Source organism: Apostichopus japonicus, chromosome 6, assembly GCF_037975245.1.
Source record: "Apostichopus japonicus isolate 1M-3 chromosome 6, ASM3797524v1, whole genome shotgun sequence".
NCBI lineage: Eukaryota > Metazoa > Echinodermata > Holothuroidea > Aspidochirotida > Stichopodidae > Apostichopus > Apostichopus japonicus.
In genome coordinates, this window is record NC_092566.1 from 18,455,036 (window position 1) to 18,480,003 (window position 24,968).

The following is a 24,968-nucleotide window of genomic DNA, read 5'->3' on the forward strand; positions in this document are numbered from 1 at the left end:
AGGCATAATCAAGAAATATAGACAAAGTCTGAACAAACAGTCATCGTGATAATTAGATGTAATGGAACTATCCATGTAATTTTGTACAATATATTTGATCTTATAACCCAAAACGTATTGCGATTAACATACCGCTTCCATATGCAATCCAACTTTAATTAGAAGTTTATTTGGGTCATAAAACGGAAAGAGTCCATCCGTGAAGTAAGATTAATCGTAACAGTGATTACTAACGCTTGTTAATATTTCAATGATAACATATAGTCTTTTGGGGGGGCGGGGTGGGGGGTTCTCATTTTATTTCTGATTTATATATTTAGTTTTTGTTCTGCTTTTCGTGTCAAAGCTTAGCTCTATACGCATTGCGTATAAGTTTTCTCGACACACTTTAGTTTCGTGTGTTGCCTTTATTTTTCCAGGCTCTCAAATGGGGAAATAAATTAGACATGTTCTTTTTTGGAGGAAATGGAGGGAGGGGGAGGGACTGCAGGGTGGATGTGCTGCGGGCGGGGCGAGGATGGCAAGGTAAGCGTCAATTAGTTGGTTTAATCAGCGTGACTCCATGTTACAACTGCCAAGAAACGTAACTTGAAAATGGGAATTCATATATAGTGAACCGCATTCAGCATTCGAAATCCCAAGAAGGGATTACTTTACGTGCTTTCGGTACAATATGTAGGTTGATTGAAACCATGGAGTCTGTTTAACCTCCGTGGTGAAACGAACTGGAATATGTGTTGCCAACAGTAACATGCAAACCCATCAACCAAACTTACTACCCGACCAAGCATGTCATGTTACTCCACACAGGAAACGGAAGGTTTTCATCGCAAAACATGACTTCAGTTCATTCTCTCAGGAAAAGGGGCGTGGCACTATGTATAACGTGGATTAACTTTACACTAGTTATAGAGATGTATGTTGTCAGTTGAATGCAAAGTTACCACAATAATTGTTTTATTTTTATACGTATTCTAGGCTGTCAGGAAATACCGGTATATGGTGCAAGAGTTGTAGATATGCTAATTTCTATAAAATATGCTAATATCGCCGGGACTTCAACTTTGGGCTGTGCAGTAGTATGTACCTAATGTACACTAACACTACGTATGTCAGCTCTCGGAAACTGGGCACCATGGCCGACAGTCACAGTGGTACAAACACCGCCGAATTTTCCCAACAAAACGGGAAAGAAAGCGCTGATGACTCGGCACAAGGAGCGAGCTCGCAGGACAGTACCGAGAGCATAAATAATGGAGGAAAAGGGAGGCATGGAGATAAAATTCATGCCTCGAAAGGGGATCACGATGACAAGTAAGGACGAGGCCAGGATTTGGGATTTATTGCTATCATGTTAGGCTGAAAAGTTAGGTCCCTCTGTCAGACGTCTGTTTTCAGTTTTTATGACTTTGGGTTTTATTTACATAAGTTTACTATCAGATAATGTTAAAACACAAAATCACCAATACATTTCACCCGATTTTTGCACGATTGCTACTGTAATTTAGTGACAGAGGAAGAAATGTTAACTCATAGGATGCTAGCACTATGCCGGTTCCCAGCTGTTCGTCGCATGGATTGTCGTCATTTGGCCATGTGACGTTGCATATATTTCACTCCACATACCAAAATAACACTAGGCTGGTGTAGGCAGTGCGGAGTAATGCGAGTGGGTTGGGTCAATATGTTAGACCTCTATATTTAACAAGATCAACCAATACATAAGCCTAACGTACCTTAAGTACAAATGCACAAAACTAATGTAGTCCAATATGAAAATAACACTTGTAAATTTACTCACTGTTTGCTATGTTGAAATCAGAAATATCCTACTCTCAAGTCTCAGCCTAGGCTAGGTCTATTGAAGAATTGCATAGCCTAGGCCTAACAATGTCAGTTACTTAGGCCTAAGTTAGGGGCCTATGCCAACAAAAGCATTGGCCAACCAGGTTTTGCCAAACATCCGAACAAAACATTAAGTTAGAGGACTGCATGAATCCTTCATCGGTGTAATAACAGTTGGCTGGGGAAAAGGATATCTAGGGAAGTTGAGTAATGTTGCACTGCAATCTCAGACTAGGCCTAGCAGAACTTACAGTTTCGCTAACTTGCACGCATGACATTATTTTTCGGCTAAGCTTAGGCATAGGCCTAGACCAGTTAAGTGTTAAATTGGGTTTGAAAATATAGTATTTAATGACAGGTGAAACATATTTTGTTACCTTCAAAGTTGCTGCTCAAAATATTAACAACAAATTAGGTCTATATTCCTTACTATTACTAACAATGGCAATGTGCACCCTGAAAGAGCTTGTATATCGTGTGTTTTACCGGAATAGAACAAGCTGAAACAAGTAAAGGGACTCTTTTTAACTTCCCGGTCTGATCAGACTGCACAGTAATCAGTAATTTATAGTTTCTGTTCCAAAACTCCAGAATTATTTGCACAAGAAAATAAAGTAGAAATAAGATATATTCTTGAGGAGAAAGATATGAAATCTCCTAATTTTTCCCTCCTTAATGCTCACTGTGTAAGTAAAATCTGTTACACAAACTTTGCAGTCTCAGCAATTTCTAGGTCCATGGGTGTGGGGTTCATTCTTCACAATATTTATGATGAAGTTCACCATGGTGTCACTCTCTGTTCCTTCTTTCAATTTTATTTGTACATAGCTGCATAAGTGGGTTACGTTTGGTGAAAACAAGCTTTTTTCCAATGTTTCATTATCTGCAATCAATTGAGGTACATATTATTAATGCAAAAGAAGATTGTTTTTCATATGTAATGTATATTGTTGCTAAGTGCTAATACTGCTAAGTACCTGTAGACAAAAGCTAAAGCACTGCACTGTTCAAGCTCATACTTGCGATCCTGTGTCAGCTCTGTAAGTTGAACAACCACATCTGTGCAACTAGTGAATTCACTCCACTTACATAAATTTCCAGATTAAGGGTGAGGGTTATATTTAACATTTAGATTTAACAAGTTAGATTTAACAAGGCTGCACTGACGTTTCCATGAAAAAAAATTTGCCGCTTGTAATGGGATAGGAAGGTAATATATATGCCAGACAGACTTTCATTCTATTTCGTCCACCCGTTGAAGCATTTGCATCCATCTCACTACAAAGCAGTAAACAATATATGTGTGAAACACAACTCCTGCTGACCTGAATCTAAGAATCTGATGCTCTCCACCTCCCTGCTCATGCCTAAGACTGACAACTACTAAGTACAGGACACTCTCTTGGTAGGTGTAGCACAGTCATAGTTATTAGCTTATATGTACAAACCTGTCCTAAATTTGGCATATTATAACAGCATTCCACATAAAGTGCTCTTATGGTTGTATAAATTAGAGAGATGGCTATGTCCATACCAACTGTAATCATCTGGCAAGTAAATGCAGAGAAACACTTCTCAGAGAAAAAATGTGTTCAAATTTGCATAGCAGCTTTAAAGGCTCAGACTTCAGTTGTCTCTTTACTATACTATGGCTCCTGTGTACAAAAACTGCGATACATCTCTGCACTTGTATAGCAATTACTCAATTTGCTGGCATTTTGAGATGTGATACCATTTAAATTAGTCCCTGCTTCTGCCCATCCACATTACACATGCATTGGGGAAATTCTACAAACCAGTTTGTTGATAGAACCAAAATCTTACTTCGGTTGGGAGATTTGGTTTAAAAGTTCTGCTAGGCCACTGCCATGTTACCAATGTGGGATGTTGTAGGGCCATTAGAAGGGGGTAAATATTTCATGCACACTTTGTGTTTCTTCTTATTTCTTTCAAAGATGGATGTAAACAGTGTTGTTCATGAACATGATGGCGATATTAGATCACAATAAAAGCTTTGCTAGGACTTCAGAATCAGATCTCTATGGCATATAATCCAATGCATAGTGGAACACTGTAACAAATATATAGAATAGCCTTAAAATATTCAAGGATCGACGGATGGCTTGATGATATTACGTTTAAACTTGCTCAAATCTTTTTCTTGTAATGAAGACCATCATATCTTCCACATGGAATGAGAGTTTGCTTCTTTTGTTTATTTATTTATTTTTTTTTGGGGGGGGGAGGTTGAGGTGTGGAAGTTGTTCATCATGTGTGTCTGAATCACATAGGCCTATGATAATGGTGGGGTATGCGCTCTCCTTTAACTGAAGAATATGGAGTAACAACTTGTTGTTACTCTCTCTATCTAGCGAGATAGAGAGTGGTCCAGATAGCTGGGTGAGTATGATGAAAACTCAATGCAAAAACAGACCCGTTTGAGAGAACTTTATGTCTGGAATAAATATATGTTGTCAATCAGCTTCAGTAACAACCAACAATACATGCTATGTGACAATGGTGTTAAAAACCAACAGCTGTAACACATACTGTAGTACAAATGGCCATGACAACCTTTTGCTTCTTGGAGGGGTTGGAGGGGGGGTGGATCAGGGGATGGAGGGCAGTTTGCACTGAGTTGATTTAAGCTCACAGTGCCTTAACTGAAGTGATAATAATGCTGTCTTCAGGTTAGGAGCTATACTACTTCTTGTAACATTTTCTTACATTACTGTTTGTTTGGTATACTCTGGTATTGTATTTACCATCAGTGCACATTTGGAATAAAATGAATAGAGATCACTAATCTTGAGTGGACAGATTATGATACAAAACATCAAGGATCTGATAGTATTGGCAATGATTCACTGTAACCTGTAGGATCCAGTTAACCAAAATTGAGATTCATATTGATGGACATAATGTGACTTCTTTGCTTGAAGTAAGGTACCAAGCAGTTCATTATTAAACTGACAGTGGTAGCTAGTCTATTATATTTTCCGTTTGTTAACAGATGTTGATATTCATGAAATAGTCACTGTTAATGAACAGAATTTGTTCTTCTCTTCCACTTATTTCTTGAATGATACTTTTCAATTTCTGTAGACATATTTCATGGGATAATAGCCCTTTCTGGATTTGAAGCAACATTAGTCTAGAAAGTTTGAGTTTACAAGAATATTGAGTGCTGAACAAACAGCAACTTGTGAAGATATCTCTCAAAGATTACCGTACATGGATTTGGGATCATGCATAGATTATTGACATGGCGTTTTAGAAAACATCCCAGTTGGCACAAATTGAAATGTGAGCATTTTGTTTTGTTGTTTTCTGCCAAAGTTTGTGTCTTTTGTGATGTGTAATCAAGTAGTTACAGTCTACAGTACATATTGTACATATAATGGTAGTTTTTGGCCTTGGCACACACTCAACATGACAGCTGTGGCCTACTGACCTTAAGTACATGAATAAGTCTTCAAATGGCTGTTGCTGCTGCTGGGGTGTTAGATATTGACTGGTGAAGACTGGCAAGTATTGCTGTATGTAAGGAAGTAGTAGATATTTCCACTTTACATCAATAGGTTTGTAAATTATCCAATGTTCAATGACATCATCTATGCATGGTGCATTATTCATGCCCTGATTCTCTGATACACATGTCTAGAATGCACTGAAAATTACAATTTTCTTTCACGTTTATTTTTGCAGGAAAATTTTTGTTGGTGGTCTAAGCTATGGAACAAATGAAGGTAAGGTTTTGGTTGAACCCTACTGTGTGTTTTCTTGTGGTTCTTATTAAGAATCAGAACAGTTTGGTTGTTGCCCCCGTGTGCAACTTGTGTGCAATTAAACGTGTGGACGTGGTAGGTTCATTGTTGCAACTTACTTCAATGATGAAAGTTGGAATGGTTGCACATGACTTCATGGCTTTAGAGCAGAAAATCATAAAAAATACCTGCTTTCTAAGAGCAGATTGCGACTTAAAATTCTCCCGTGCCATGGTTTGCTTCAGATAGGGGAGAGCAAAGTTTTGAACATTTTCATCATCATACATGTGCTGTGTTGTAACATGATTCTTATTATTGTATCTTGTTGTAGATTATGCTCAAGGCACCTTCCATTATTAGACAGGGCCTTAATCTTCTCTTTCAGTTATGATAGGTGGTTGATATTAATATTTATGGCAAGGGTTGAATGCAGAGTAAATGTGATATAATTAACATGTATAAATGCTCCCATCTATGTACATTCATAGAAAAGATGATATCAGCACTGTTGAGGTGTGTGACTGCAGCATTAAAAGTGTTTAAGACTGTGTATACCTTTATAGTACACAGAGCCTTTGCACTGAAAATAGTTCAAATATCCCTGCATGCTTTTAGTAATATGCAAGTACATTGATGTCTTAATGATTCAACAAGTTGATAGTAAAGTTGATAACTTTCTAAAAATGTGAAAGGTATATCCTCTGTAGAAGTATTAATATTCAACCAGCCAGACATTGGCAATATTCATTACATGCATATTCATAGAACTGATCATAAAGCCTGAATCTGCAAACTTTGCTGTAACATTCATTTCCAAAAGCACAACCAAAGCGTCAGAACAGAGTAACACAGTTTTTTAATCCATTGCCGGAGGCTGAAGGAATCTATGTGATGCCATGTATGTGTACATGTGTGGGTGGGTGGGTGTGTGTGTGACACTTGCTTGTAAACACCGTAACTCAAAATGTTCATGGTGGATTAACTTCATATTTGGTATGCGGTTCCGTCTTATTGAGTACAAGAACCCTATTGTTTACTGTGAAGTTCAATGGTCATTTGTGGTCAATAGAGGTCAAAGTCTGAAAACTTTGTAAACATGATAACTCAAAAAGTACATCTTTGTTGAACTTCATACATGGTATGCAGATCCATCCTGGTGAGTACAAGAACCCTATTGAAATTGGTGGATGTCAACGGTCATTTGCAGTCAACATTTAAGTCAAAGTTTGAAATTCTTGTAAACTTGATGAATTAATGCGTACAATTACTCTGTGAATTCTTCAATGCTATGATTTTCTTTTGGTGAATATATAGTTTGGTCAAATTCAGTTTAGTTTAGTATTGTGAAGGGGCTCTTTAGGTCTTCGACAACACATACAACGATCCAAGAAACGAAATCTGCTTCAAAGAGTTGATAGTCTTATTTTAACACACTCAAGGGCCCTTGTCAGTTTTCACCCTGAGCTTCAAGGAGTCTACAGGTACTCAAATTGTGCAAAACTTGGCTCAAGTGATCAACAAGTTATCTCAATTGGTCTCAAAATTGGCCATTTTCTCTGTGATTTATACTACTGTATGACTTTAGTCACTGGTACTTTGTGAAAATATTTCACAGTGTATAAACAATGTCATGTAGAGCTCTCATTCATTATTAAATAGCAATTATTAAAGGGATGGTTGGTGGCAGAACTGATTTGCTAGCTCAAAGTTGGTAAAAAAAAGTGTCCTTTTATTCATACTTCTACATGTCTTTATTTCACATAGGAAGACTGTTCTTTCTGGATATTGGAACATTTAGGAATACAAATTCTATACTGTAAAATCCTTACCAGTGAATGCAACATTTGGTTCATGCTCATAAGTGAGTGATACACATTAGAACTGAAAATAGCTGATCTTTCTGGTTCTCACTTAATATTTGGACAAATTTAACTCACTTGCTTTACATTAGTCAGATAGTTATTTGGAATTTGAACAATTTACATGGCAAGGAATCACAAAGTCACCTAGCTATTTGGTTGCATTCTACTATGAAGTTTAGGTGCTTGTAACAATTGTTCACTGTTTACATAGTGGCAAAACCATGTACTAAATGGAATTTCCCTAACAGAAGGATTAAAGAGTCATTGTAATTGGGTTCAGTTACACCTTCCACAGACAAAACAGACTGTTTGTATGCACTGAAGTGACACTATTAGGAAATAAAGTTCAGTTATTAGCATACACTGTGCAGACTCACATCACATGTTACAACCCTTTGGCCTTCTGTAGATGTGACATCACAGAATGACATCATTTTCTACCTGAAGACCTACTATTTGGAAGTGTAACTGGAATGCGATTGGAATTATCCCCAAATAAAATCACTTGACCTTATCAGCCTCTTGGTTTCTTTAACATGGCCACCTATTGTAAAAGCATACCAAAATATGTCATGGTCTAGTTCAAAGTGCCCTCGATGTTTGAAGTAAATTTTTGGGTTGAGAGGCTAAGTATGCAGTTTTTAGCATGTTAGTATTGTAGGTAATGCTCATGACCTCCAGCAGTGGTGTCTGTACTGCTGTAATAATGTAAAGGGAGCCTTGGTTAGGATCAAAGTGGTAGCAGGGAGCCTTGGTTAGGATCAAAGTGGTAGCAGGGAGCCTTGGTTAGGATCAAAGTGGTAGCAGGGAGCCTTGGTTAGGGTCAAAGTGGTAGCAGGGAGCCTTGGTTAGGATCAAAGTGGTAGCAGGGAGCCTTGGTTAGGGTCAAAGTGGTAGCAGGGAGCCTTGGTTAGGGTCAAAGTGGTAGCAGGGAGCCTTGGTTAGGATCAAAGTGGTAGCAGGGAGCCTTGGTTAGGATCAAAGTGGTAGCAGGGAGCCTTGGTTAGGATCAAAGTGGTAGCAGGGAGCCTTCGTTAGGATCAAAGTGGTAGCAGGGAGCCTTGGTTAGGATCAAAGTGGTAGCAGGGAGCCTTCGTTAGGATCAAAGTGGTAGCAGGGAGCCTTGGTTAGGATCAAAGTGGTAGCAGGGAGCCTTAGTTAGGATCAAAGTGGTAGCAGGGAGCCTTGGTTAGGATCAAAGTGGTAGCAGGGAGCCTTGGTTAGGATCAAAGTGGTAGCAGGGAGCCTTGGTTAGGATCAAAGTGGTAGCAGGGAGCCTTGGTTAGGATCAAAGTGGTAGCAGGGAGCCTTGGTTAGGATCAAAGTGGTAGCAGGGAGCCTTGGTTAGGATCAAAGTGGTAGCAGGGAGCCTTGGTTAGGATCAAAGTGGTAGCAGGGAGCCTTGGTTAGGATCAGAGTGGTAGCAGGGAGCCATGGTTAGGATCAAAGTGGTAGCAGGGAGCCTTGGTTAGGATCAGAGTGATAGCAGGGAGCCCTGGTTAGGGTCAAAGTGGTAGCAGGGAGCCTTGGTTAGGATCAGAGTGATAGCAGGGAGCCCTGGTTAGGATCAAAGTGGTAGCAGGGAGCCCTGGTTAGGATCAAAGTGGTAGCAGGGAGCCTTGGTTAGGATCAAAGTGGTAGCAGAGAGCCTTGGTTAGGATCAAAGTGGTAGCAGGGAGCCTTGGTGAGGATCAAAGTGGTAGCAGGGAGCCTTGGTGAGGATCAAAGTGGTAGCAGGGAGCCCTGGTTAGGATCAAAGCTGTAGCAATACTAAATAACAGTTGTTATATGTTCAGGTACCTGTGTCTTTCCTATCCTGCTGGAGTATTAATGATCAGATTGCAATCATATATTAGTGCATACTATACTTACTGCAGTTGTCATGCTGTATTGTTAGCTTTTGACATATAAAGGTCTGCTACTCTGAATTATTCAATATGCAGACAGCTAGTATTTGTGGCAAATACTTATTTTCAAATTGCAGGTTGAAAAAATATTTAACCATGTGAACATTGCACGGAGTCCAGCTACTTCAGAGTCCGAGCCTAGTCCAAGTCTAAGAGCATGACAGGATTTGAGTCCTCCAGCTCTGCATTGAGGCTTCCAAAACTGCCAGTGTACCTCATATCATGTTCACTTTCAGACCTCCTTTATTAAGCTTTCAGCAATGAAGTTAAGTTATTATGGATAGCTATATAAGTGAAAGGTTCCTTGTGAGCAATCAGTTGTTTGAATTTTGCCCAGAAACCAACTAAATCATTTAATCAGTTAATTGTTGAAGATTGCTGAGAGTGATTACTCAGATATGGCATAGTGAATTGCTGTCCATGCTAATGGAGTTGTACAACAAATGAATTGTATAGTGCACTTGTTTTACACAGATGCTTGTTTTTTGTTGGAGTCTGGTGATAAACTAACTTCATTAACCTCAGAATGCATATGACGTTATTACCATTGCAATGTTTTCTGTAATTCTTTTAATCTTCTGTCCTGATTTTTCCCAAACAGAGCATTTAACGTCCAAGCAGAATTGTATTATTGCTATGTGTTGTTGTTGTTATTTTACAGAAAAGCTTAGAAACCACTTCAGCAAATGGGGACATGTGGTCGATGTGGAGGTCAAGCGGGGATATGACAAAAGATCACGAGGCTTTGGCTTTGTTTTATTTCAAGATGCAGAGGGCTGTGCCAAGGTAGGAAGGACTAGTGTTAGTTACTCTCAATAAGGACGGATACATCAATAATAAAATATGCCATTGGTTAATAAAATCACACAAAAAAGTAATAAAACTTGATAAAGCTGTCCTGGTCAGAGTTTCTACTTGCCTTTGTCTATTTAATCTTACAAATATAACAGACATGAAATGTTAGATAGTGAAACAGCTGATTTTGGTTCCCATTTTAATACCTGTGCTATTCCCTAATTAGGTTCTCAAATGCCAATCTTTCTCTGGAAGAAGCATTGTCTTGAAATAGTATAGTGAGCAAGTTCTCTCTTGATTGACCAGGGTTGAGAGGAAAGTGTTTAGCTGGTCCTTTAGAAATAGTAATGTAAGTTGGAACACTCTACCACAAGTGTGATAATCTCTTGTAACTTACAGGATAATTGACTTAGTATTTGCAACAGGTCCATCAGTGTTTGAACACATTTCCATTTTATTGGGCTCCTGCCCCCCCCCCCCCCCCCATGTTCTTTTTACAAATAGAATACATTTTCTATGAAAGTAAACACCTAATGTAAAGTGCACTATTTAGTATTTGAGCAATTGTGTAGTTGAGTGTGTTTATGCCTTTAACCTTACTTCATAAAATTATCATAATTTTGTTCAGGTACAGTAACCTAAACCTGGAAGAACTTTAAAAATCCATAGATGTGTAGAGTTTGAGGGTGGGATTGGAAGGAGCTGAGGTTGGAGATTGGACAGCATTGTTATGTTAATTACAAGTTCTTTAACAGAAAGTCAAATAACCCTAACCCTGGAAAATTATGGGTCATAGTAAAATACCCCATGGAAATCAAATCCCCTTTTCCAAAGTTTGGGTATGGAAGACACTAGAGTCATTAACATATAGTAACCCTATCAGAAAAAAAATAATTAATGTGATCATTTGCTGATAATTGTTCCTGAAACCTGTACACCTTTGCTCGAAACTTTCAGTAAGTCTGCATGTTGAGCATTCTGTATAACCTGTAGTATTTTTAAATACCTGGCAACATTTCTTTCTTTGCTCTTATTGGTTGCTTAAATGCCAGCATTTTAGAGACATGTGTAATTGCTTCTCTGCTCATTATGTTTTATTAAAGAAATGTATGTGTAGTAGACATTGAAGGTCTGTCATTTAGTCTGGTTATCTCTGAGGAGAGTACCTACTCTACCATACAACCAATGATTTTTTCCAATTGAGGTTTGTACTTTTAGAACCTCTGCTCTTTACGTTAATGTTGTACAATTCAAGTGTGAAGGGATGTTTTACAGCACCGAGCTTGGAATATTAAATTTAGTGTTCAAATCTTGGTTAAGAGTTGTGGATTAGAGTTTGGAAGGCCCTGTGCTACTATACATATTTGCAATTTTACAAGCAATTTGCCCATATTACACTTATAACATTTGCCCAGTTACATAGCATAAGTTGCCCATACTGTACATAGCATTTGCCCATGTTACGTAGCATTTTACTATGTTGATAACCTGATATATTATTCTAGGCTATGCGAATTTCTTGTTAGACATATTACAACATGGACGGTGTTTCTAGCTTTTGACCATTCAGTAGTTTATTTAAAAGATCAGTATTCAGTACCCTCCTGGAAGACAGCAATTTATCTCTGGAATGTTTAATCTTCGTATCAAATAGCATCTGTGCTTGTTTGCTTTATCTTAGTATGAGTCTGTAAATGCTTAGTGACTGTGTAAAGTGTCTGCTTAGTTCTGGAATATTTCAAAGTGCTGGAGTAGTCATTGGCTGTGCCAAGTCAAACTCAACTAACAAATATGCTGCTCATGTGCTTGAGTTGAACAGATGGTAATTTTGCATGCAACATGTAACAGTTTCACATAGTAACAGCCTGTAGGCAACCATTGCATCAAGCGAGAGTATGGTTTATTATGCAAACTGTCAGTTATTGAAGGGCAGCAAACGTTTTTCAGGGCTCCTCAAAGTTGGCACATTTATGTGGAGCCTAGCCAATTTCATGAAGAAATTATGATTCCTGAGATATCTGATGACCTCTTGTGTCTTGTTTAGCTGACACAGAATGTTTTCTTTCAATTTTCAATGTTTAATACAAAGTGAAAACCCAATGGCCCAGAAATGTTGTCATGTTAAACATGGTAAGGAATCACTAAACCTGATGGTTTTCTGGATGAATAAGTTGTTTTCCGTACACTTTTCCACATAGATCTGTATTAATCATGTGCATTCAAAATGCAACAATCATTAAGTCTTGTAATTATTCTTCATAATTAAACATAACCCAAGTAACCAATGAACCCTTTTTTGTGTGATATTTTAGTGTTGAATAGTGCTTATCGGAAATGGAACAAAATCAGTACAATAGCTACTTTAACTAGAGCAGGCCAATACCACTCTGTGCAGGAAGGTGTATGCATAGGCCAATATGAAAGCAGCTTGAAGCATTATATTGTGGATGAAGGGAGGTAGAGAATCTAGACTACAAATGGCCAGAATTATGCAGATGGTATGATGTCATGAATTGGTTGGAATACTGACATGGGTCAAGACTACTGACCCATCTCTGCCTCGATATGTTCTTTTAAGTATGATCATCTGTAATGGAATCATCTCTTCTTATGTACATAGGCCTTGGCAGCTGGAAAACACGAGCTTGACCAGAAGACCATTGATCCCAAGATGGCAGTTGCAGTCACGAAACCAAAGAAACTGTTTGTCGGTGGCATCAGCCATGAGGTCACTGTTGATGACATCAAAGAGTACTTCGGTAAATTTGGAACGGTAAGGAATCACTGTTAGTCTGCAAACAGTCAATATTGATTCAGGGTTGGCGTCAGCAACAGTAATGTAAATTTAGGACATTAAGAAGTGGTTTTCACTTGAGAGTGGAGTGAAATAGAGCGAAAGTTGGGACAGTCAAGGAATGACGGTAGGTTTGGAGACAGTAAAGATTGCTTTAGCGCCAGCAGCAGTAACGTAAGGCTGTTAATTTGAAACATTAAGGAGTGGTTGTAACTTTAGGAGTGGGGGGGGGGGGGAATACAGCTTAACTTGGGACAGTAATGCATGAATGTTGGCATGTATTACCTTTTTGTTATATTCAAGAGAAGATGGCAATGCGTTATTTATGTCTCTTTATGAAGACTTTATTTCTTCCCTCGTTCATTGCAGATAACAGATTCAGAAATTCCAGTTTCAAAAGATGAGGGCAAGCACAAAGGCTTTGCATTCCTAATGTTCGAAAAATCTGAGTCGGTCACGAACATTGTTAAAGACCCGTATCATTACATCAAAGGAAAGGTATTTCAAGTAGTATCTTGATTATATTTCAATTTGTTTAATGTAACCTTTTAACTACTTTTGTCTCTTAGATAGAGAATTTGTGCATATGATGAACTTATTGCAAACTAATGAAAAGACGAAATAATAATGTCCCAATGATGTGTTGTGCTTACGTGTTGAATTAGAAATTAAGGAAAGTTAAGTATTGTTCCTTAGTCTTGGTATATTTTTTATACAATGCTATACTCAAATATCTTCAGGATGTGTTTCATTAGTATGACCTTGCAACTTTTATGTCAAATAACAATGAAGTTTCCAAACTTGTAGCCATTCAGCTTTCCAGAAATGATTAAAATACATGAAAATGTTTCTCAAGTGATGAACATTTAGAATCAACTGGAATCATTTTTTTCTCTCTGATTAATTTGTTAAAACAAAGAAATATCCGAAACAGTGTTGTAGTTAAAAGTAGATCAGCGTAAATTGTATGTTGAGAAATACCTGACAAGTTTAGTCAAGTTTCAGGAAGTCAGAGACCAAAGTCAAAACCTTAAATGATGGTTAATTTATGGTCTAGTTTGGCAATAGTTTGTGATTTAATATAATCCGGTAATAATATAAACCTGCAGTACATGCTGAATGGCTCCACACCTTGTGATCATTATTAAGCAATTCTTGTCATATATTTCTGATAAAAGTGTCCCCAATTGGAAAAAGGAAAGACATAATGGGCACATGATATTAATAATACATCCTGTGACATCATCATTTATGATGTAATCATCCTTTTGTTAGAAAGTGAAAATAGTTATAAGGGTTGTTTCATCAGAAAGTGACATTGCATGGATGTATGTCAAGTCACATGATCCATCAAATTGTAGTGCCTTTGGGTGTTAACTTTATGTCTCTCTGACAAAGCTGTGTAAAATTCACACTGACTTGGACACCATCTTTCTGACTTAACAGATCCTATATGGTTCAGTCATTCACATGATGTGATTAGCAATCCATTACAGGATATTTTGTGTCCCACAAGTGTAATCAATCGTTAATATTTCTTGATTCTTGTAAGTGTTATTTATAGTAGATGACTTTTAACAGTAAATAAACAACTCCCTTTAATTAATAACAATGATGAAATGGGATGTTGGTGGCAGAGCTGTTTTGCCAGCTCATACTTTGTAAAAGAATATGTCAAATGTGCTCATAGGTAGATCATGTATGTCTATATTTCACATAGGAAGACTGTTCTTTCTGGATATTGAAATATTTTGGAATAAAATTTTATATTGTAAACTCCTAACCAGTTGAATTAATTGTTTGATGCCCACAAGTGGTGCTACAAATTAATAGCTGGAAAATTTCTGGTCGTTTCTGGTTCTCACAAAATTCTTAGTAAAAATGTTCTCACTTGCTCTACATTAGTCAGAAAGTTATTTTGGAATTTCAAACTACATCTATGGCAAGGAATCACAAAGCCTTCAGGACCTCTATTGTTTTTTTGTTCATTTCATGTTTGGCATCAGTTTTCATAACTAGCTGCCTGTCTTGAAACTTTCTTATCCATGACATTATTGTGAAGTTATTCACTGATAATGCAAAGCGAGTGAATCCTTTGGCATCATTACGGTACACGCTGAATTTTCCTGCTGTTGTTGTATTTTCAGTATCGGTGTGAAGTGAAGCGTGCGGTTTCCAGAGATGAGCACCACCAGAGGATTCTCTACGGTAACACAGGTTATTACAGCCAGTATGCCAGTGGCTATGGTTTCCAACAACTTGGCACCAACGGAGCTGCATCTGGGAGAGGAAGGGGATACAGGGGAAGGGGAGGTAAGGTCACCACTCTGAGAAAAGATTAAAAAAGGAAAGCATGGATCTCTTGCATGGTAATCTGGAGTAACTTCAACAGACCAAAGTCTCATCAAGTTACTTTTGATTCTGTGCCTGGTGGATTCATAGAAAATCAATTCACCATTTAGTAATCTCATTTTGAACTTAATTTATGTGGTTTGTGTTACCCAAAGAATCAATTGCAAGTAACAAAAATGAAATTTCATTATTTACAGTTGCACATCTGTAGCTCATTCTATGCTACTGTATGCTACTGATTCCATTGTTCAAAATTGTGACCACTTTGTCATTCCATGAGTTGCAGGTCCGTCTTACACCACCATCTGTTATGCTAACAGACCAGGTTGCCAGTGGTACCATGTCATTACATATGTTGCTGGTCCAGCTAACACCACCATCTGTAATGCTAAGGAACCAGGTTGCCAGTGGTACCAAGTCTTACATATGTTGCAGGTCCAGCTAACACCGCCATCTGTTATTCTAAGGAACCAGGTTGCCAGTGGTACCAAGTCTTACATATGTTGCAGGTCCAGCTAACACCACCATCTGTAATGCTAAGGAACCAGGTTGCCAGTGGTACCAAGTCTTACATATGTTGCAGGTCCAGCTAACACTGCCCGCCATCTGTTATTCTAAGGAACCAGGTTGCCAATGTTACCATGTCACTACATATGTTGCTGGTCCAGCTAACACCACCATCTGTAATGCTAAGGAACCAGGTTGCCAGTGGTACCAAGTCTTACATATGTTGCTGGTCCTGCTAACACCACCATCTGTTATGCTAAGGAACCATGTTGCCAGTGGTACCAAGTCTTACATATGTTTCAGGTCCAGCTAACACCGCCATCTGTTATTCTAAGGAACCAGGTTGCCAGTGGTACCATGTCATTACATATGTTGCAGGTCCAGCTAACACCACCATCTGTAATGCTAAGGAACCAGATTGCCAGTGGTACCAAGTCTTACATATGTTGCTGGTCCAGCTAACACCACCATCTGTTATGCTAAGGAACCATGTTGCCAGTGGTACCAAGTCATCACATATGTTGCTGGTCCAGCTAACACCACCATCTGTAATGCTAAGGAACCAGGTTGCCAATGTTACCATGTTATTACATATGTTGCAGGTCCAGCTAACACCACCATCTGTAATGCTAAGGAACCAGGTTGCCAGTGGTACCAAGTCTTACATATGTTGCTGGTCCAGCTAACACCACCATCTGTTATGCTAAGGAACCATGTTGCCAGTGGTACCAAGTCTTACATATGTTGCAGGTCCAGCTAACACCACCATCTGTAATGCTAAGGAACCAGGTTGCCAATGTTACCATGTCATTACATATGTTGCAGGTCCAGCTAACACCACCATCTGTAATGCTAAGGAACCAGGTTGCCAGTGGTACCAAGTCTTACATATGTTGCTGGTCCAGCTAACACCACCATCTGTTATGCTAAGGAACCAGGTTGCCAGTGGTACCAAGTCTTACATATGTTGCAGGTCCAGCTAACACCGCCATCTGTTATTCTAAGGAACCAGGTTGCCAATGTTACCATGTCATTACATATGTTGCTGGTCCAGCTAACACCACCATCTGTAATGCTAAGGAACCAGGTTGCCAGTGGTACCAAGTCTTACATATGTTGCAGGTCCAGCTAACACCACCATCTGTTATGCTAAGGAACCATGTTGCCAGTGGTACCAAGTCATCACATATGTTGCTGGTCCAGCTAACACCACCATCTGTAATGCTAAGGAACCAGGTTGCCAGTGGTACCATGTCATTACACATGTTGCAGGTCCAGCTAACACCACCATTTGTAATGCTAAGGAACCAGATTGCCAGTGGTACCATGTCATAACATATGTTGCAGGTCCAGCTAACACCACCATTTGTAATGCTAAGGAGCCAGATTGCCAGTGGTACCATGTAATTACATATGTTGCAGGTCCAGCTAACATCACCATCTGCTATGCTAAGGAACCATGTTGCCAATGTTACCATGTCATTACATATGTTGCTGGTCCAGCTAACACCACCATCTGTAATGCTAAAGAACCAGGTTGCCAGTGGTACCATGTCATTACACATGTTGCAGGTCCAGCTAACACCACCATTTGTAATGCTAAGGAACCAGATTGCCAGTGGTACCATGTCATAACATATGTTGCAGGTCCAGCTAACACCACCATTTGTAATGCTAAGGAACCAGATTGCCAGTGGTACCATGTCATTACACATGTTGCAGGTCCAGCTAACACCACCATTTGTAATGCTAAGGAACCAGATTGCCAGTGGTACCATGTCTTACATATGTTGCTGGTCCAGCTAACATCACCATCTGTTATGCTAAGGAACCAGGTTGCCAGTGGTACCAAGTCTTACATATGTTGCTGGTCCAGCTAACATCACCATCTGTTATGCTAAGGAACCAGGTTGCCAATGGTACCATGTCATTACATATGTTGCAGGTCTAGCTAACATAACCATCTCTTATGCTAAGGATGCAGATTGCCAGTGGTACCATGGCATTACATATGTTGCAGGTCTGTCCTACTCAACCATGTGGTATGCTGATGAACAAGGATGCCAATGGTACCATGTCAATAAGGGATTGCCTATGTTCCATGGGAACAGTGTCTCACTGATATTCATTAAAGCACTGTTCAATGGGAATTTGTAACCGTCTGTTGCCCAGAGTTGCATTTAGCATGCCGTTAGCTTTAAACAGTTAATAACAGTGACATCGTTTGTCAACCCTTATGTGCATATTAACCTAGGTATGTCTGCAGTGGAAATGAAGTAGAGTTAGCTTGTGCCAGTTTGAGAGAGGACGCTCTCTCTAGATGCACACCTATTTAGTATTTACGTAACAGATATATAATCCTTTCCATGTTCATGTCATTGTCATTTCGTTCATTGTCTCTTGAAAGCAAGTCTTGGGCAGTTCATGAAATAACATTTGTACATTTACACCTCATTTGCAATATTGTTTGTCCAGATTCCTTATAATTATGTTTTTTTTTTTTTTGGCAGGGTTTTCACACTCATACAATGATGGAGGAGGGGGTGGGTACATGGCAACATACCCCAGTTACAGCTACACGGGAAGCTTTGGGCCCGGAGGGAACTACGATTATGGCAACTACAGCGGCCAGACTTCAAGTGGCTTCTATGGGCCAAACTACGATTACTATGGGACTGCCCAATACGGGGGACAGGGATACAGTGGGGGAGGAAGTTACAGCACATACAACGGAACAGCCGGGAATAGCTACAACAACTATGGAGGTCAGAGCTATGGTGAGGGATTGAGTGTTACTGATTAGAGCTGTAAATTAATAGCAAAACAACTGCTGGTGATGTTAATATAAAGAACTGGGATAAACTAAAACTGCTGGATTACTCTCTGCAGACTTTAGATTTTGGGCTGATGAGAGATCTCAATTAATATTTATATACAATGAGGGTCTCTGAGCTAGCATTGGAGTCAGTTTAGCATAGTACTGGTGTACTGGAATTTTCTTCTTTCATTCCTTTCTGTCCAGTCAGGTTTTACAGATAATCTATGTCATGTAAGAGTATATAGTGTCTTCTTGTATGTAATACAGCAAGGTAGTACATACGTATGTACTACAAGATTGAACATGTACATACCTTCATGTGTATTCAGTATTTGCTATACTATGTTGCAAATAGTTTCTAATAGGCAGAAAAATTGAAAGGTCTTGTGTTACAGATTTTAGGAATCTCTTTTGTGTTACTATTCTGGTCAGTACAGAGTCACAAGAGAATAAGTTTCATTTCAGGTCCTTGCAGTTCTGTGAATTATAAGCAAAAACTTTTCAATCATGACATAACGTTGGTCTATTTCTTGTCTGTTTTCACAGTGAAAAACTCGTATTAATTCAGAGAGATTCTAGAAAGACAACTGCCTTGGAGTGTAGCTTACATTGGACACGTATGCAGCTATAGGGGTGGACTCGTTATCTGTGTGAAGCAAGCAGTTGAGCTTTGACCTCCAAACAGCAGATACGACCAGAAAACTCAAGGGTATGAAGGTGGGGCTGATGAACCCCGGCTAGGAGAAGATCCTAGCCATTTACAAAGAGATGCCATTCTGGTACGTCAGGGTGGAGACCAAACCAGCATATCATTATCATCATTATCATCATCATCAGTGTTGTAGGATTAGAGGTTTGACAAAGATCTGTCGCAATGTCAGACCTTTATCAAATAGGCCAAGGGTCGGCATGACAGCTAATATTACAAAAATTATCTAGAGCCATATATCTTTATCTTTTGTTTTCTTTTTCTTTCCACCTTGGTTTTACTCTGGTTATGGGGTTCCATGTTAACGGTAGTAGTTTTAGCATGCCATAAGTTAGTGGTAAGGGATAATAAATCGTAAATAATGCTAATTTTGAGGTATTTAACCTCCTTTGCTGTGGTAATTTAGTTCTGCTTGCTGCTATGTTGGGAGTCTGGTAGAGGTGGCCAGAACAGGGAGAGTTAGTTCTTCTGTAAGGGTGTCTGATTTATAACAGGTGTTGGGTCTTAGCTTGAGTATAGTAGGTGGGTTGCCTCTATATATATTTTTTGGGGGGATTTTTTGTTTTATTTGTTGTAGCGTACAACTGGCGAATGTTTATATTTTCCCCTAAACATACAGCACCTAATTACTGCTGGTTTTCATGTCTGCATGATGGTGGAAACCACTAATTGAGATTAGAGATAAGGATGGTGTCGATCCATCTCAATAATGCAGTAAAACAAGGACCTGTCCCAGATAAAAATGAAAAAAACCTTCACAAGTGACAAGTTTGTAGGTAGAAAGGATGACATTCTGATCTTAATAGCAATTTACATCCCCCTCCCTAATTTCTAGATTTGCACTTTTTCCTGATATATCTGCCTACTGTAAGGTTAGGTGTTATAACTAACTGTTTTGCCTCATTTAGATATCAACCTGTTAGTCACATACAAAGTACAGTTCTTGTGTTTTTCCTTTCTACAAAATAAAGAGTTTATAAGTTCTCCATTTAGAACACACAAATGCTGATATTCAAGAATCATTGATACAGGTTAGTTCTAAACGTGTTGCACTGTGAAGGTGATAGACTTAGAAAAGCAGGTCTTACTTATCAACACCACAAAAAAATCCATGAAATTACAGATAAGGTTAAGGTAAACTAACATTACAGTGAAATGTACCATCAAGTCAAAGTTGATCAAAGTAATACATTTTTTGATCAGAATATATTCCTGCATTTTCAAGGTTGTGTGTCTGCATAGGTGTTGTGACACTAAACATCATTTATTCCTGTGACTGAGAACATATCAAATATATACAACTAGACAAGGAAACAGATGGAATAAAGTCCACAGAGAACAGTGTTGTTACATATAAATCTAAATAGGGATAAATTTACAACCAATTTGCAACGGACTGGATGCGTGACTATTTAATTTTTTTCATTTTGAAACAGTTTCAATTAGCAAGAACCATAGGAGTGGGAAAGGGTAAGACTAAATAGAACTATGCTAGGTCTGAAAAACCAATGCAACAGAAACATGTGTTTATGACATTTAACCTGTCTAATTAATATTTTGCCAGCATAGTCCATCAAATAATGGCACAAAATGTATTTTGATTTTTCTGTTTGGACAATAAACATACTTATATCAGCTATTGACCCGCAGACCATGTTAGAATGCTGATGAATTCCCGCCAACCCCTGCGAAATTATTTCGTGCAAGGGTCTCCCAAAATGCTGGCCTTATTTTGATGCTTGGTCGTTGCTTTCAGATCGGTTTGAGAGATCTTTGCTCGAAGTTTGAGTGAACACCAGCCAAGAGTTTAGCTCTTAGTCTGTCAGCTCACAGATTGGATTGTTAGTGATATAGCATATGTTCTATTGTACAGCTGTTACTGCATCAGTCACTGATGTCAGTTGAATGCGAACTCTCCAGTTTGTAGGTCGTAGAAAGTGACTGGTGTAAATGGAATGTCAAGTTGACTGGATGTGGATTACCTCTATTGAAGGGAATCTTTCATAGCACTTAACTCTAGGGGACACACACACACAGCTCTATCATTCATTACATCAAGAAACACAGTCTTTCCGGTCCAATGCTGCCTGGATTGCCAATCAGTTTTGACACAACTCCGCTCATTCAGTGATTTGAGTTCCTGCAGGTCAAAATGTCAGTCTATCTCATTCTAACTCAGTCTTATGTTAAGATCAGTTAATATCTATGTAGAAGAAATACATTATAGGATGTCGGAAGCAAACAGGAAGGTTATTAACATTTGATGTGTTTTCGTGCATGGCAATAAAATACATGGGCAAAGTAATGTAGCAGCAAATAATTCCTTTGCTTTTGAAATATATTAGTACTTGTTGATAGGTGTGAATGTGTGAAAGGTGTCATTAACCCAAAGGGTTTATTGTCACAGAGTGGATGAGGAGGAGGAAACAACTAAGGCCACTGCCAAACATGTTTTTTGAGCTAGAAGTAGAAAATATTCGGAAGAAAAACACCAAAGACAAAACTCTGTGTATGTGTGTGAGTCCATGAAAGTGGATGGTCTGTGACGGATTGTAGACGCTGCCTTCTCAACCGACAGATCTTTCTATCATTCAATACAGTATATCAGACTTAGCACTAGTTTAATATGGTAGTCTGTACATCAAGGGTACTTCAATACTTACATCATTCATTGTATTACTGCCATTCTTTTGTCATGTACTTGCATTACCTTGTATCTTTATTTTTTGGGTGTGGCTGGGGAAAAATTGAAAATATCCGGTAATAGTAGAAATCTATAAACTAACACACAGCAGGTAGGATCCTGAGAATATTAGTACTGGCCAAGGATCCAATTTCTCAGTCTTTGGAGACTGGAATCCTCACTATTGTCATATGTTGTATTCGCAGCTGTTTGCATATTCATGTATTCTCAGTCGGTCATCATTTAGTCATGGTGTTCTCTGATGCAGCTTACAGGTCAAACCACAAGCGCAATATTAAAGAGTGGAAACAGAGGGTAAGAGGATAACCATTGAATGGTTTTAAAAGAATCAAATTAAACATCCGGGCAGTGTAGGAACGGTATCCTCAGTCTGAAGAACAATGCTGCCTTTGTTATGCCTGTTACTCATTTCATGAATAAACACTCCATCAGCCAAACAGTGAGGATATCAATTATGTATAGAATTCTTTAATCCCTGCTAAAGACTAATATCAGAAATGGATTTAATTGATAGTCTTCATCAAAAACTTCAAAAAATCAGCTCAGATATGTCAGCGTACCCTAGAATGTTAATTTCTGTTCAAATGTTAATTGATAATTTCCATAAGCTTTTGCTCTCTGAATTTCCAAAATGAACAAACTTTGAACGATTCCTTACTCTTTAGCAGACTTTGTCCCCATACAGCGGACTTGTGTACCTTATGGCACAAAACTGCAAATCCAGTGCTTGTATATTGATCTACCCATGCAGCAAGCTCTGTAGTACAACTGAAGAACAGCTATATTATACCCAGCATCCATTATTATTGTTTTCATAGTTATATTCTCATTAAATCAGTTAACATATCTTAAAGTTAATATAAGTTGTCTGCTTCATCTTCAGCTACTTGCCTTTGGTGTGTGTAAAGTAATCTATATCTCAAACAATTGAACATTTATTTTGTTTTCTCTGTAACTTGCAATGTTTATTCTGCCATTATTTTCTTCTTTTTGTTTTCTCTTGTGTGTGTGCGGAACATTATATTTCTACAAAAAAACGAAAAGAAAAGAAAGGATGTCTTTAAAGTTTACATCCAAGACTTTGGGAAAAGGGTATTTGCAACTTAAATGGTACTATTATCTTGCCTTTAACTCTGGTATATATCTTCAGATCTAGTAGTCTATATGTAGAGTCGTGGCATTGCCTCGCCAATAACTAGGCTTCCAACTTTCAAAAGGAGGAGTATAAGTTGGTCCTTAGGACATGAATAAAGAATTTGAGGTTTTTGTGAGAGCGGACAAGGAAGAATTGTCGTCGGTGGAAGGAGAGAGAAAATATTCATTTATATATTACAAAAGAGGAGTGAGAATTTATTTTGCAATCTAATTGACAAAATACCAGCCATATATCCATTTATTTTCTTACAAAGTCTACTGTGTATATAATGGATATAATTCTACCAGTGTATGGATGAAACCAGTACTCTTTACAACCATACAGAACTCATTTGTGAGATAAATCAAGGTTCTTCTGTACCTCATATACCCTTGTTAGCTGGGACAAATGCACAATCAATTCTAGCAATGTAATCTTGTGTATCGTTTTCACAGTTTTGTTGGTTTAGTGAGTCTGAATGTCCCCTTCAAACATCAAAAGAGGGAAATAATTTAAATATGAAAGTCTTGGTGAGGTGGGTGGAGGGGGAGGGGAATGCAAAATTGACCTACTTGTCTTAGCAGTGATTGTACTTAACCCATTTGCTCTTTAATCACAGTTTTCAGTATGAGAGATTTGAAGATTTAACTTTAAAGTAGTAATTGCAGTAACTTTCTTGTGAATGTGGGGTAGTCCTTTGATATCTTCACAACCAAAGACTGGAAAAGAATCCACCAGTAACAGCTTCTGGAGTGTGTGTCTGTATTGAAACTGTGAACTCTTAGACATAAATGGGTATGAAGTTGACTATTACTGTGGACTTCTGTTCTAATTATAGATATTAGGGTGCACAGAATAATATTAACAACAACTAGAGTTTTTTTTGTTCATAACCTGAGTGGAACTGAACGCTCTACTGTAAAGTAATAGTGTTTACCAATTTACGTAGTAAAATGATATCCGACACATTTGAAGGTTAAATGGGGCTAGAAAAATCATGAATTTCTGATAATGTTGAGTACAATTTTGTTGAAAATAAATGTTCAAAGTTTTGCTAAATGCATATATTGTAGCATTAATTGCATGGGGGATATATTTTCCATTTCATTTTTTTATTTCTTCAAAAAGCAAAAAAAATAAGTCAATTGTTTCTACTCAACATGAGTGAACAATGCCCTTCTTTCTCCTCTGAATTTATTATCGCTTCAGATTTCATTTTATGTCTGTTTTAGTTTTCTCGACATTTTTTTTCTCCTCGGAGGTGAAGGAGGAGGAGACAGATGCCAGTCAAATTAAATCTCAACAACTAATAAAAGACTTGAATGAAATTATATTTTCAACTAAGAGTCATATGAAATGTTGTTGACAAGAAAGATGTATATTCTGTATGAAACCTGTTACCAGAATCTGCTCAATTTTTTTCTCAATTAAAAAAAATGAAGATAGAAAAGATGCTGACTGTTTTGTCTCATATTTTAGTTTTTGGTTATCTTTGATGACTTTCATGTAAACTTGTCATTTTGCTGTTTTTGTGAATTTGTGTGTGTGTTGATGTGCACTTGTTTTGTCATTTGACTGATTACTTGAACAAAGTCCTCAGTAGAATTCAATTGTTGAGGAGTATTGTTAAGATGTGGATTCGAACAATGGGGAAAAAACAATGAGGACATTTGTCTGAATGTAAAACACACCTGTGTGTGTCTGTGTGTTGGACCACTACTTGTAAACAGCATATCTGGGAAAGATAGGCTGTGGCATATCTCATACCTGGTA

At 38.2% G+C, this 24,968-nt stretch overlaps 1 protein-coding gene across 1 annotated transcript; it reads left to right on the forward strand.

The window, feature by feature from the left end:
- The first annotated feature begins 929 nt into the window (after nucleotides 1-929).
- LOC139969225 (heterogeneous nuclear ribonucleoprotein A/B-like) lies at nucleotides 930-24,647 on the forward strand. Its single transcript, XM_071974129.1, has 8 exons — nucleotides 930-1,314; nucleotides 5,554-5,594; nucleotides 10,043-10,167; nucleotides 12,797-12,949; nucleotides 13,340-13,468; nucleotides 15,118-15,283; nucleotides 18,340-18,606; nucleotides 19,194-24,647. The coding sequence occupies exons 1-8, from the start codon at nucleotides 1,082-1,084 to the stop codon at nucleotides 19,208-19,210; spliced, it is 1,131 nt and encodes a 376-aa protein (XP_071830230.1). The 5' UTR covers nucleotides 930-1,081; the 3' UTR covers nucleotides 19,211-24,647.
- Nucleotides 24,648-24,968: the final 321 nt, after the last annotated feature.